The 14,206-nt window shown below is 42.4% G+C and overlaps 1 protein-coding gene across 4 annotated transcripts in view; it reads left to right on the top strand.

Annotated features, from left to right (window-relative positions):
- SIGLEC1 (sialic acid binding Ig like lectin 1) overlaps positions 1–14,206 on the top strand; it is a 135,836-nt gene that overhangs the window by 54,058 nt on the left and 67,572 nt on the right. For all 4 annotated transcript variants that reach the window (XM_030190979.1, XM_030190976.1, XM_030190978.1 and 1 more), the window contains 3 exons: positions 1,876–2,178; positions 7,383–7,637; positions 12,371–12,670. In XM_030190979.1, coding sequence (XP_030046839.1) covers positions 1,876–2,178; positions 7,383–7,637; positions 12,371–12,670 — 858 coding nt within the window. The remainder of the gene's footprint in view (positions 1–1,875; positions 2,179–7,382; positions 7,638–12,370; positions 12,671–14,206) is intronic.

The following is a 14,206-nucleotide window of genomic DNA, read 5'->3' as shown; positions in this document are numbered from 1 at the left end:
TGTGAATAATGGATCCTCAGATGGTCGGTTAGACTTACTCTTATGTCTGCCATTAACCTCAATCATCATTGGTCTATATAATTATTTAGCTATATCTTTCAAATAGTTCTTCCATCAAATTATTTGAGATCAATTCAGCTTGAAAGCACAACTTAACCAAAATCAAAACTTATCTTAAATAGAGTTTGAAAATAGTCACCTTTCCTGACATGAATTCATGTTTCAATGTACTGGGTCAGGGTCAAGGTACCAAAAGTATGCATATCAACATTTCATGCTTCAAGCTTCCAGTAATGGTGGTGGCATCTTACACTGGGGTTTTAAGTCTCCACTGGTGCCAGACCAATGTATTTCTACATCTGATGTCATAAGAACAGCCATACTGGGTCAGGTAATGGTCTATTTAGCCCAGTATCCTGTTTCCAAAAGTATCTGGCAGAAACCCAATTAGTAGCAACATTCCATGCTAGCAATCCCAGGGCAAGCAGTGGTTTTCCCATGTCCATCTCAATAACAGACTTACAGAAAACCAGCATTTCTGTGGGTAAGTGTACTCTTGCATGCTTAAGTGACAGCAGAGTGACTAATTGCTATTCTGTACAGGCATGTGTAAGTTGCATATGGCGTGAATGCAAAGGGTGTTCACATGGGTGGAGCATGGGAGGGGCATAGATAGTGCTGTTGCTTATGCATGCAATTTACAAAATACTATATATTACGCATACTCTTGATGCATTTAGGTGCCTGCAGCTACACAAGGTCTATGGCTGGTGTAACTGCAGGTGCCTATTTAGGGGGTCTTTTACATGGCGGCGGTAAGCCCAACATGGGCTTATCACATGCTAAACCGTAACTACCGCCGGCCCAATGTGGCCACCAGTGATAGCTCCAGCTGGAGTGCACACCATTTCCGGTGCTCTGGAAAAATGTTTTCTCTAGCGTGACGCTAACCCGGTGGTAATCGGGCACCACCATGCATTGCCTGGTTACCACAGGAGCCCTTACCACCCCCTCAATGGGAGGTGGTAAATGCTCCTCACTGCATGGCCATGCAGTAAGGGTTAGCTTGGTTATTTTTTTTGTTCTTTTTACCCGCTGCAGTAAAAAGGGCCCTGGCATGTGGCAAAAATGGTCCCCGCTGCTACCGCAGGGCCTTTTTTCCTGCTGCTTAGTAAAATGACCCCTTATTTATTTAAACATTTATAGGCCACTTAAGCATAAGAGGTTCAGAAGAAACCATATATAATAAAAACATAAAAACCAAAATTCAGCCAACGTCATTAGTACCAAACATACCTTATCCTTCTGATACCTTAAATGTAAGGCGCATCAATGCCAGATTATGCTAGTGCTCTATAATGGTATCTGGGCTATTATAGAATAGGCTTTCACTACATGGCAGCAGGGTACATGAAAAGAGATACCCATTAAGAGAATGTCCTCTATTCTAAGAGCCTGCTTTTATGCATGTATACCCTTCAGCAATTTCATAAGCACCTACATGAGCACAAAAAATGTTTTCTATTGCAGAAAGTTAAGCATGTTCCAGCATGAGAGTTTTATAATAAAAGAGTTATGTGGTTGACACCCTCTCCTTTTGAAAATTGACCTGGAAATGTTTTCTTGTCACTGACAAATGACAATAGTTTGGTTTATAATACTGATCTGTTCTTAGAACATGAATGCATTAAAACAGATTTGAGTGATAATACCATGTACCAACAAAAGTATGTCTTTACAGCTTGCATTATTTAGAAGGATTGGAACACAGTTCTGTAGACCAGGGTCTTTAACTGAGTTTTCTAGCAATGTTATTTCTGTATAAAGTAGTAAACTAACTGAAATCTTGTTGACAATCTTGTTTTGATGGATTAGATCCCCCAAGGAATTTGTTGATGAAATCATTCCTAGAGACAGAAGAGGGGAAGTTAGCCATCATTTACTGCTCTGTTGACAGCAATCCATTGTCTACAATGACCCTGAGCAAAAACAATGTTTCAGAGGCTGTCACCAGTGTCCATGGTGCTGAATCCAGCCACAGATTCACCCTGTCTACTTCACGTAATGCCTTGAAACTTGAGATCAAGAATGTCAGGTTGGAAGATGGAGGACGTTATGTTTGCTCTGCTACCAATACCTATGGGACATCATCAGACTCTTTGCATTTCCATGTGCTAAGTGAGTATCGATTTATAGTATCCCAGTTGCAAATAGACAAGACACAATTAACAATTATGAGTAATTTTATGACTGCATAAGTGAAAAGTACATGAGCACTTTTCACCCCCATGCACTTTGCCAGATTTTCAAAGAGTGTACAGGAAAAAGTACCCATGCACTTTTACAACTACTAACTTACGTGGATACTTTTTCTGAGTTAAAATACCTGCATACTACAGAAAATGCAAAACTGTGGGTGAATCCCACCATTTCAATGTTACCAACTTCAGCAAGCTGTTGCTCTAAAAAAGAACGTTATACATAATGAGTTACATTTTTCATCTATTTTACAATATTATCAGTCAAAAAGAATTCCTCGGGGCCTACAGATGTCCAAGGCCCGACTATGTTTCTGGACAACCAATTCTTAGACAATTGGTGTGCGACCTTTAATAAATGCTTCCTTGATTTAATGATCTTGATAATGGAGTCAACAAAATTAAAAAGTGAAGAACTTTAATGCTAAGATAGAGAGCATAATCAATATAGATAAAGACTTTAATTTTGTATCAAAAGAGATTAAAAAAACATTTGATAATTTTTGCAAAGAGATCACGAAAATAAAGAGTAAAAAACTTGAAAGAGATGAGCAGAACTACCATAGAGTTAATGTGTACCCTTGGTCTAGAGCCAAACAATATAGAAAGCAGAAAGAAAGTGGTAATCACAATCAAACACCCACTTCATACACTATGATTCAGAAGAGTTATATACCTTCTCTCCTACAAGTCCAGTTCCTTTAGTACAGATTGCATCTCATATACATGAAATGCTCTCATCTATTCCACCAGTTTATGAACAAACATCACCTATAGTTACAATTCCTCCTGCTCCATCTTTTTTAGAGAAATGTTTGGACCCCTACTTGCAGAAAGCATGGAGATACAATCCACTGCCACAATCAGCCAGTCGTCAGTACAGACAGTACCAGTACAATTATCATCACAACTATCAGCAAGTTCCATAACAAGACAACGGAAGGAGCAGGGGTTTCCCAATGCCCCGTCATCTGAGCTAGAAATAGATGCATCTATTTTTAATCTTCACATGTTTTGAATATTATTGAAATATTAGTTCTGCAAAAGGGATTATCCTTTGTTCCTACTACAAAATATAATGTATTTCGAACCAGAATAGATTTATTTGAGTTCAACCGCAAATTACAGATAGCCCATACATTTTCAAAAACTTTGTACTCCACATATTGTACTCCACTTTCATGAAACCCTCTACCTGGGTACCACAAGGCCCAGTAGAACCTTTAATACATGCCTTTAGTCAATGTGCGGAGAGAGAAGTTTCCACATTAGAGAGGAAGACAAGGCAAAGATTCTTTAATTTTTCATCAAATGAATTCAAAGTGATGCAAGTTCTTTGGGTTGGAAGTAATTATTTATAGCTGGTCAACATGGGTTTTCACTAGAAAATAACCCATAATAAAATTTCTATACTACTATGAGATCTCCCTTATTCCAATCCAGGCACAGTCTAATGCCTAACTATCAATAACATGACAGCTACTCACTTGATTAAGCTATTTAAACCACTTTATTTATATACTACATATATTTTCTTTAATGTGCTAATGGCTGATATACATGTACCTTCCTATAATAATATTTCATTCATTCATTCATTCATTCATCCTCACACACTCTTAGAGTATAATACCTCTATTTACATGTTACCTGGGTTAGAACAGGGAACTTGACACTTACAGAATAACCCTATAATAAGTATATTACATATACATGAACATTGATTTAATTAAGGACATCTCTAGACCGATGTCACCAATGTCGCCAATAACCCTGCACTTCAATCACGTATCTTTTCCAATTTGAAGTTCAATGTTCAGTATACAAACTGATCCTCTGAGCAATCCTTCTGGGTATCTGCTACAAACTTCCTTTGAATTAGTCCTTCAAATGTTTTGTTTTTTTTATTACATTTGTACCCCGCGCTTTCCCACTTATGGCAGGTTCAATGCGGCTTGCACGGGGCAATGGAGGGTTAAGTGACTTGCCCAGAGTCACAAGGAGCTGCCTGTGCCTGAAGTGGGAATCGAACTCGGTTCCTCAGGACCAAAGTCCACCACCCTAACCACTAGGCCACTCCTTCATGGAATGTTGCTATTCCACTAGCAACATTCCATGTAGAGATCAGCCCTTGCAGATCACCAATGTGGCCGCGCAGGCTTCTGCTTCTGTGAGTCTGACGTCCTGCACGTACGTGCAGGACGTCAGACTCACAGAAACAGAAGCCTGCGCAGCCTTCTACATGGAATGTTGCTAGTGGAATAGCAACATTCCATGTAGAATCTCCAATAGTAGCAACATTCCACGTAGAATCTCCAATAGTATCTATTTTATTTTTGTTACATTTGTACCCTGCGCTTTCCCACTTATGGCAGGTTCAATGCGGCTTGCACGGGGCAATGGAGGGTTAAGTGACTTGCCCAGAGTCACAAGGAGCTGCCTGTGCCTGAAGTGGGAATCGAACTCGCTTCCTCAGTTCCCCAGGACCAAAGTCCACCACCCTAACCACTAGGCCACTCCTCCACTCACCCTGCAGGTCTTCAAAAAGTATAGCACAATCCGCTAGCCCTTCCGTCTGTCCTTCCTTGGGTAACTGCAATCCTTTATTCAAACACTGATCCCCACTGTTGTTGATGTGATGGATCTAAACTGTAAACAGCACCTTTCTGTTTAAAGTATTTCAACCCAACGCTAACGTAGCGTTTCTCCCATTGGCTTCTTCAGGGGTTGAGCTACAATAAGATAGATACAACAACCAGCTAAAATCATCAGCTACCAATTACTTCTTCCTCAACATTAACAAAATATGATTACTTAAAGTGCATACCTTGTATCTTTTAACGGCTGCTTACACAGGACCGACCTCACTGGTGTCCTGGAAAATGGCACTGCTGCTGAAAACGCCAGCGCATGCGCCCTCCATATATATAGCAGGGGAGATCAGATGTAGCAAACCAAAGAGCCGAACCTTATTATAGGAAGGTACATGTATATCAGCCATTACAACATTAAAGAAAATATATGTAGTATATATATAAATAAAGTGGTTTAAATAGCTTAATCAAGTGAGTAGCAGTCACGTTATTGATAGTTAGATAATAAAATTTCTGAGACAAATGAAGCTTTATGGAGTATTTGTTGTAGAGAAATATTAAAAGGGTCCTACTATTTTGAAACCCAGTGAATAAGTTAAGTGACCTGTTATTAAAATTGCCCTCAGATGTTTTTCTTCATCAAATGCAGACTGTCTGACAAAACTTTATCAAAATGCATACATAGAAAAATTGAAGGAAAGGCCTTCAGTTAACCATCATTGTACTGAATGTTACATTTTTGTGCTATACTGTGTTCAGTCAATCACAGACCTCCTAATTCATCTTGCCAGACTATATAAAAAGTGCCAGTGTGAAAAGGAAAATATTACAAGCGTGTCAAAACCAAATAAAATGGTACTGTTTGACAATGAGCAGCATTTTTCATCAGGGAACACATGGATTCTCTATAAAGCAAATATCAAAACAATACATCTCAGTCAATCACAAAAACAATTTTATCCAAATGATTTATGTCAGACACTCAGGGTCTGATAGTCAGCCAGCAGCGATCAGCATTTTGCTGACCGTTACTGGCGTTAAACCCAGAAATTCAATGCCAGGCCATGTCCAGATACTGGCATTTAATTTCCAGGTTTTCAGAGCTGGCTAACACATGGCCAGTTATGTGTGATATTTAGCAATTAACCAGCAATGGGTTACCGTATAAAGATAGGACTGAGTGTTCTGTGGTCTTATTTATGCGGTTAACCTGGTCTGTTATACAAACAGAGAAAAATGTAGGCAGATAAAGACCACATGATCTATCCAGTCTGCCCATCCATGCCATCTGCTATCCCTTCTTCTCCCTTACAGATCCTATGTACTTGTCCTAAGCTCTCTTGAATTCAGATACTATTATAAAACATAGAAAAAATGCTGAATATCGGCCCTAAATTGGCTGAGTGCAGACCCCAAAACAGCCGGTTTTCAGTTTGGCATTAACCAGTTATTTTCAGTGACACTAAACGGTTAAGTGACGCTAAAAATTAGCGGTTAGCACAGAACAGGCAACGTAACCAGCCAGGAACCATTTCTGGCCAGTTAAATTGCTTTGACTATGAACTCCCCAGTCAGTTTTCATTTTGTGAAGGGAAGCACATGTGGAATTAGTTTGTTTTTCAGTCTTCTTAGCCTAAATTTGTTATAAAAAAAATTGCTATCGGCATGTCTTTGCCTGGAGGAATTTTACCTCATGCCTTTAATTCAGATAGGGGCAGGGTATTTGCCATCAGAATGGACTCTGACTAGAACAATCCAAATTTTGTAATTTCAGGGGGTCAATATTCAAAAGCACTGATCCGGAGAACAGCCACTGACCAGAGAGTACCATGGCAGAGCCAGGGCAGTCCTGGTACTTATCTGGATAGTGGCAAAATGGCTGTCCTGAGTTATCTGGGAGGCCCTTTTCCAAAGGCGCGGGAGGGCTAACGAGCGGGTAGCGTGCACCCAATCAGCAAAAGAAGCAATCAAAGTTGTTGTAGATATTACTAATTCAGATCCTTCCAGAAATCCAGAGAGATTAAAGCTATCTTTTGACGCTCCTTTCCCAACCCCTTGCTGGTGTGATCCACACCAATTCACATAATAAATTCTTATAATAGGTGTCTAGATTCCTTCAGGACTTGTAAGTTGTTCATCAAGTATTTTTTCAGTATGTCCAATGGTGTCAATACTGGGACTTGGGAAAATTAAGAAAGCACAGATTCAAACACCTCTCATAGTCCTCTAATGCCTCCAACATTTGGTGAGCTCTGACCCAATTTTTTATGGCCAGTCGGAGCAGATATTCAGCGGCACTGCCTGATTACCTCCTGCTGCATATCGGTGGTTGGGCGTCCCATAGGCATTTGCAGGAGCCTCTCCTGCCCACTTCAATTGCTTTGAGAGACATTGAATCTGATGGCTGATTAGGAGTGTAAGACCCTTCTAGTGTGCCCATTTGCTCATTTTTCAAAACAGAACCTCCTGTGCTGTACTTTATATGAATGTGCTCAGTTAACATCATTAACAATTGACTTCTCTCTTTCAGCTGCCAGAGTTCTAGTCACCCCATCTACAGAGGTAAAAGAAGGAGAAAAGGTTACCCTGTCCTGTGATCTCACCAGAAATACAAAAGGGGGGATCCATTACAGCTGGTATAAAAACAGTAAATGGCTTGAGGACAATGTTGAAAGTTCCCTTGTGTTTCAAGAGATAAGCAGCCATGACACTGGTTATTATCACTGCAATGCACAGGATAATGAGGGGAGCAGTACCTCTCCATCAGTCAGTCTGCGTGTGTTCTGTAAGTTATTTTAAATGGATCTCGATTTTGGTCATACCTTTCATAGTAGTTGTAGGTGAGTTACATTCATGTACAATAGGTATGTCCCTGTCCCCAGAGGGGCTTACAATTTAAGTTTGCACCTGAGGCAATTGAGGGTTAACTCCTGGATTCTATATATGTCACCCAAAGTTGGATGCCCAAATTTGGGCATGGATCCCAGATTACTCAAGAAACTCGGAGAAGTTCTGGTGGCTCTGCTGTCTGAGCTCTTCAATGCTTCTTTAGAGTGGTCCTGGAGAACTGGAGAAGGGCAGATGTGGTCCCTCTGCACAAGAGTAGAAGTAAGGAAGAGATTGGGAATTACAGACCTGTCAGTCTGACCTCGGTGGTGAGTATACTAATGGAAACGCTCCTAAAGCAGAAGATTGTGAGGTTTATCAAATCGAATGGACTGCAGGACTCCAAGGCAGCATGATTTTACTAGAGGCAGATCGTGTCAGATTGATTTCTTTGACTGGGTGACCAAACAGTTGGACAAGGGAGGGGCGCTGGATGTGGTGTACTTGGATTTTAGCAAAGCCTTTGACACTGTTCTGCACAGGTAACTGATAAATAAACTGAGTGCTCTTGGTATGGGACCTAAAGTGACTGACTGGGTTAAAACCTGGTTGAGTGGTAGGAGACAGAGAGTATTGGTAAATGGAGTTTGCTCTGAGGAAAGGAAGGTTATCAGTTGTGTGCCACCGGGATCAGTCCTTGGGTTGGCTCTCATTAATATCTTTGTGAGTGATATTGCGGATGATACAAAACTCTGTAATAGTGTGGACACCCCAGAGGGTGTAGATGTGAGGAAGGATCTAGCGAGGCTTGAAGAATGGTCCAATAATTGACAACTAAGTTTTAATGCTAAGAAATGCAGGGTCATGCACTTGGGTTACAAGAATCCAAGGGAACGGTACAATATAGGGGGTGAAGTGCATCTGTGTACAAAAGAAGAGCGGGACTTGAGGGTGATTATGTTTGATGATCTTAAGGTGGCCAAACAAGTAGAAAAAGCGACGGTTAAAGCCAGAAGGATGCTCAGATGCATAATGAGAGGAATGACCAGCAGGAAAAAAGAAGTGATAGTGCCCTTGTATAAGTCTCTGGTGAGGCCCCATTTGGAGTACTGTGTGCAATTCTGGAGACCGCTCCTACAGAAGGATATAAACAAGATGGAGTCAGTCCAGAGGGTGGCTACAAAATTAGTAAACAGTCTCTGTTGTAAAACATATAAGGATAGGCTTATGAACCTCAACATGTACACACTGGAAGAGAGGCAGGAGAGAGGGGATATGATAGAGACATTTAAATACCTCAGTGGTATTAATGTACAGGAGGTGAGCCTTTTTCAAATGAAGGAAAGCTACTACTATAACTACTTATCATTTCTATAGCGCTACTAGACGTACGCAGCGCTGTACACTTGAACATGAAGAGACAGTCCCTGCTCGACAGAGCTTACAATCTAATTAGGACAGACAAACAGGACAAACAAGAGATAAGGGAATATTAAAGTGAGGATGATAAAATAAGGGTTCTGAACAAGTGAACAAGGGTTAGGAGTTAAAAGCAGCATCAAAAAGGTGGGCTTTTAGCTTAGATTTGAAGATGGTCAGAGATGGAGCTTGACGTACCGGCTCAGGAAGTCTATTCCTGGCATATGGTGCAGCAAGATAAAAGAAACGGAGTCTGCAGTTAGCAGTGGAGGAGAAGGGTGCAGATAAGAGAGATTTACCCAGTGAACGGAGTTCCCGGGGAGGAATGTAGGGAGAGATGAGAGTGGAGAGGTACTGAGCAGCTGCAGAGTGAATGCACTTATAGGTCAACAAGAGGAGTTTGAACTGTATGCGGAAATGGATAGGAAGCCAGTGAAGTGACTTGAGGAGAGGGCTAATATGACCATAACGACCCTGGTGAAATATTAGTCGTGCAGCAGAATTTTGAACAGATTGAAGAGGAGAGAGATGGCTAAGTGGGAGACCTGTGAGAAGCAAGTTGCAATAGTCTAAGCGAGAGGTGATAAGAGCGTGGATGAGGGTTCTGGTAGTGTGCTCAGAAAGGAAAGGGTGAATTTTTCTGATATTATAGAGAAAGAAACGACAGGTTTTAGCAGTCTGTTGAATATGTGCAGAGAAGGAGAGGGAGGAGTCGAAGATGACCCCAAGGGTACGAGCTGATGAATTTCATAGTGCTGAACTCAAATGGGGCATGGCCATAAGAGGGGCATGGGCAGGTCAGGAGTGTTCCCAGAAATTAGGTGTAATGTTATAGAACTCTTGGATTTACACACCCAGCTGCCATTAGTTGGGTGTGAGGATTTTCACCAGGCTTCAGCAGGTGTCAGTCCTTGTGCCCAAAGTTGGGCATGGGAATCTGTGCTAAGAGCTGGTCTATAAAGGTTGTGTAGCACTAAGAGACCTTTATAGTACCAGTGCTTAGTGTTACTGAATCTGGCCCTAAGTAACTAGCCAAGGTCACAGATGTATTGCCTCAGGTACAAACTTAGTCTTTTAATAAAGTAGTGAATATATTTTCTATTGTCCTACATTTCTTTGCTCAGTCCATCTAAGCTGTGATTCACTGCAAGGTTTATCTCTCTGTAGTCTGCAGCATAACTGGAAGGGATTGTCAGTCTGATCACAGCTGTCCCCTGAGGCACATATATTGTACCAATAAGAAGTCTGGGGAAGAAGAAGGGATACTTCTTTTACAGTTTTCCACTAACCCCCTAATTCTATAAAAGTTGCCAAAAATTGTATGCACAAATATGGGCATTCACCCAATTTGTATCCGCAATTTAATTGAATAATGAGCCAATTAGTGCACTTATTATTGGCACTAATTAGCTTTAATTGGTATTTACGTGTATAAATTTAGGTATGGTCTAAATTTATACATGTAAATACCAATCTGCGCCTAAATTTTACGCATGACCCCCCCCCCCCCCCCCCCATAAAAGGACAGGGAAATGGGAGGGTCATGGGCAGTTCAGGGAGGATTGGGGGTATGTGGTTTTGAATTATGTGCGTAATTGGGGCACGCACGTAAATTTAGGCATAGACATTTGCACCGCATTTTTGTTGGTGCAAATAGCAGCACCTAAATTTATGCAAGAGTCCTGCATGTAATTGCTATTCTATAAACCGCGTCTAAGTTTAAATGCAGCTTATAGAATAGCGCTTTTTTCTGCATTTATTTTTTAGGCGTCTTATACAGAATTCATCCATAATGTTTTCCACAAAGCTAGATCTCCTTCCTTTTCCCTTTTTCTCACTTTTTTTCTGATCAGCACTGCTGACCTCAGTCCACGATGAACAAATCTGCTCTTCTTCCTAAGTGCAGTCAGGAACCCTTCTCATCAAAGACCCATGAACAGTTCCCAGCTTCTATCTAAAACCTTTGTGGAGGCAACAGGTCTGTTCTTCTCCATTGATCATGGAGTGTCAGCCATACTGTGACTGGCCTTAATCAGATCAGGGATCAAGAAAGCTGAACTTGCTCTTTTCTCTAGGTTATGTGCACGAGGGGCATTTTTGAAAGGAATGCCCAAGTTCTGATTTGGAGGTCCTTGCAAAATGGTGAAATCCAGGGATGGGGGAAACCATATTTGCGAAACAAGATGGACATTTAATCCTTCATTTCGAAAATGCCGTCAGGGACGTCCAAATCCTTAAATTTGGACATCCCTAGATTTGAATGTCCCTAGACATGGACGTTTCTGACTTTTGGCGATTTTAGAAAACCAAAGACATCCATGTCAAAAACGTCCTAATGCAAGCCATTTGGACATGGGAGTAGCCAGCATTTATAGTGCCCTGGTCCTCCTGACATGCCAGGACACCAACTGGGCACCCTAGGGGGCACTGCAGTGGACTTCATAAAATGCTCCCAGGTATTTAGCTTCCTTACCTTGTGTGCTGAGCCCCCCCCCCTAAAAAAAAAAACCAAAACCCAATACCCACAACTGTACACCACTACCATAGCCCTTACTGGTGAAGGGGGCACCTAGATGTGGGTACAGTGGGTTTCTGGTGGGTTTTGGAGAGCTTACTGTATCCTCCACAAATGTAAAGGTAGGGGGGTAATGGGCCTGGGTCCGCCTGTCTGAAGTGCACTGCAGTACCCACTAAAACTGCTACAGGGACCTGCATGCGCTGTCATGGACCTGAGTATGACATCTGAGGCTGGCATACAGGCTGGCACAAAATATTTTTAAAGATGTTTTTTTGATGGTGGGAGGGGGTTAGTGACTACTGGGGGAATAACGGGAGGTCATCCCTGATTCTCTCCGGTGGTCATCTGGTCATTTTGGGCACCTTTTTGTGCCTTATTCGTAAAAAATATATGTCCGGGTGAAAACATCCAAGTGTTCATCAGGCATGTCCTTGCTTTTTTCGATTATGGGTCAAAGACGTCCAAGTGATAGGCACGCCCAAGTCCCGCCTTCACTACACCTCTGACACGCCCCCTTGAAATTTGGACGTCCTTGCGATGGACTGCAGTTGGAGACATCCAAAATCAGGTTTCGATTATATCGATTTGGATGTCTCTGGGAGAAGGACGTCCATATTCCGTTTTATGTCGAAAGATGGACGTCCTTCTCTTTCGAAAATGAGCCTGAAAGTGTGAAAATGGCATCAAGTTATAGAATGAGGGGGTAAATGAACAGCTCACAGAAATATGACAGCATGGATTCTTTATCTCTGTAGATGGCCCAAGAGAACCCATGATGACCTCATTCCTGGAGATGCGGGGTGGACGGCGAGGCATCATTCAGTGCACAGTGGACAGTGATCCCTCCTCAGAAATAGCCTTGTACAAAGAAGATGAGCAGATTGTGTCCACCAGATCCAAAAATGTTCCTAATCAGAGGTTGCTTGTGTCTTCTTCGTATAACTCCTTGAAGCTAGAAATCAGGGATGTTGTATTGGAGGATGAAGGAATGTATGTGTGTTTAGCCAGAAACACTTATGGCAATGCTAATTCCTCAGTAGACTTCACAGCTGAATGTAAGTTGAAATGATTTTTGTGATTTACCGTATTTTTCAGACTATAAGACGCACTTTTTTCCCCCAAAATTTGGGAGGAAAATGGGGGGTGCGTCTTATAGTCCGAAGGTAGCGAGTTTTGGATCGCCCTCCCCTACTTACGTGACGCGATGTTCCCTGGTGGTCTAGTGACGTCGGGGCAGGAAAGAGCCCCCTCTTTCCTGCCCAGCGCGCTGCTCTCCGTGCTCCTGACTGCTTCCTGACGGTCTCGGCGAGATTCTCGGCGGCCATTTTGAATTTCGCCGAGACCGTCAGGAAGCAGTCTGGAGCACGGAGAGCAGCGCGCTGGGCAGGAAAGAGGGGGCTCTTTCCTGCCCCGACGTCACTAGACCACCAGGGAACATCGCGTCACGTAAGTAGGGGAGGGTGATCCAAAACTCGGACAAGAAGCACCGGAGCACCTAGGTTTTAGAGGAGGGAAAAAGGAAAATTTTTTTCCTATGTCCCTCCTCTAAAACCTAGGTGCGTCTTATGGTCCGGTGCGTCTTATAGTCCGAAAAATACGGTAATTCTAATGTTAAATATCTGTTGTAAAATTTATTTCTCAAATATGCCAGTAATTTTGCAAATCTGCTATAAAGTCCATAAATATAAGCATCTATATAAAAAATTGCTTATATTTAGGCTGCAGAAAACAGACACCAATGCATGCTTCACATTTGGGTTTTACCAGGCACATGCGCACGGGAGCTAAGCTTACCGCTGAACTCTTCTGCCCATGTGTCAAGCACAATCCTCCTGCCGAACTCACTAATGCTCAAAGCGATGAGTGCGCCTATATTTGCTTCTCATTAGCTATGAGCATTAGGGCATTGTTCTTCTGCACTGTTCTGGCAGTGGCGCCATTCAGAATAGCGCCAGAGTTTTGATCATCGGCCCCTTAGTGCTCCTGAGTTAGCTTTATGTTAGCCAGATAAACTTGAGTTAATCATAACACATCAGCTAGTTAACGCTTCCATGCTCATACACTACTGATGCTTTGCCCCCTCAGAAAAAAATTCTAGAAATTAAATAATGCACAGACACCGGGAAAATACCACAAAATGCTTTTGTTTTTACACTCTAACTGCGCATTAAGGGATTAACGTAATTAAGGGACCCAATATGAACTGAATGACAGCTTATGCAATCATGGAAAATCTTCTAGAAATAAAATTCACATGAAAATAGCACTAAGGGGGTCTTTTATTAAAGCTTCGAGTTATCTGCAGCAGGGGCGTATCTGAACTTCAATGGTAGGGGGGCCAGAGCCGAGGTGAGGGGGCACATTTTAGCCCCCCCCCCCCAGTGCCGCTGACCCCCCCCCCCCCCCCGCTGAAAACAACACCACCCCCCCGCCCGCCCGCCGCCAACATCACCACCACCTCCAACTACTTTAAACCCCCCCTCTCGCCGAAGCCAAAGACGACGACACCACCACCCGCCCGCCCGACAACGACACCACCACCTGCCTCCAACTACTTTGAACCCCCCTCCCGCCGTCACTCCGCCGTCGCG

This window comes from Microcaecilia unicolor, chromosome 2 (genome assembly GCF_901765095.1).
Source record: "Microcaecilia unicolor chromosome 2, aMicUni1.1, whole genome shotgun sequence".
Classification (NCBI taxonomy): Eukaryota; Metazoa; Chordata; class Amphibia; order Gymnophiona; family Siphonopidae; genus Microcaecilia; species Microcaecilia unicolor.
This window is presented reverse-complemented; position numbering and strand designations above follow the sequence as displayed.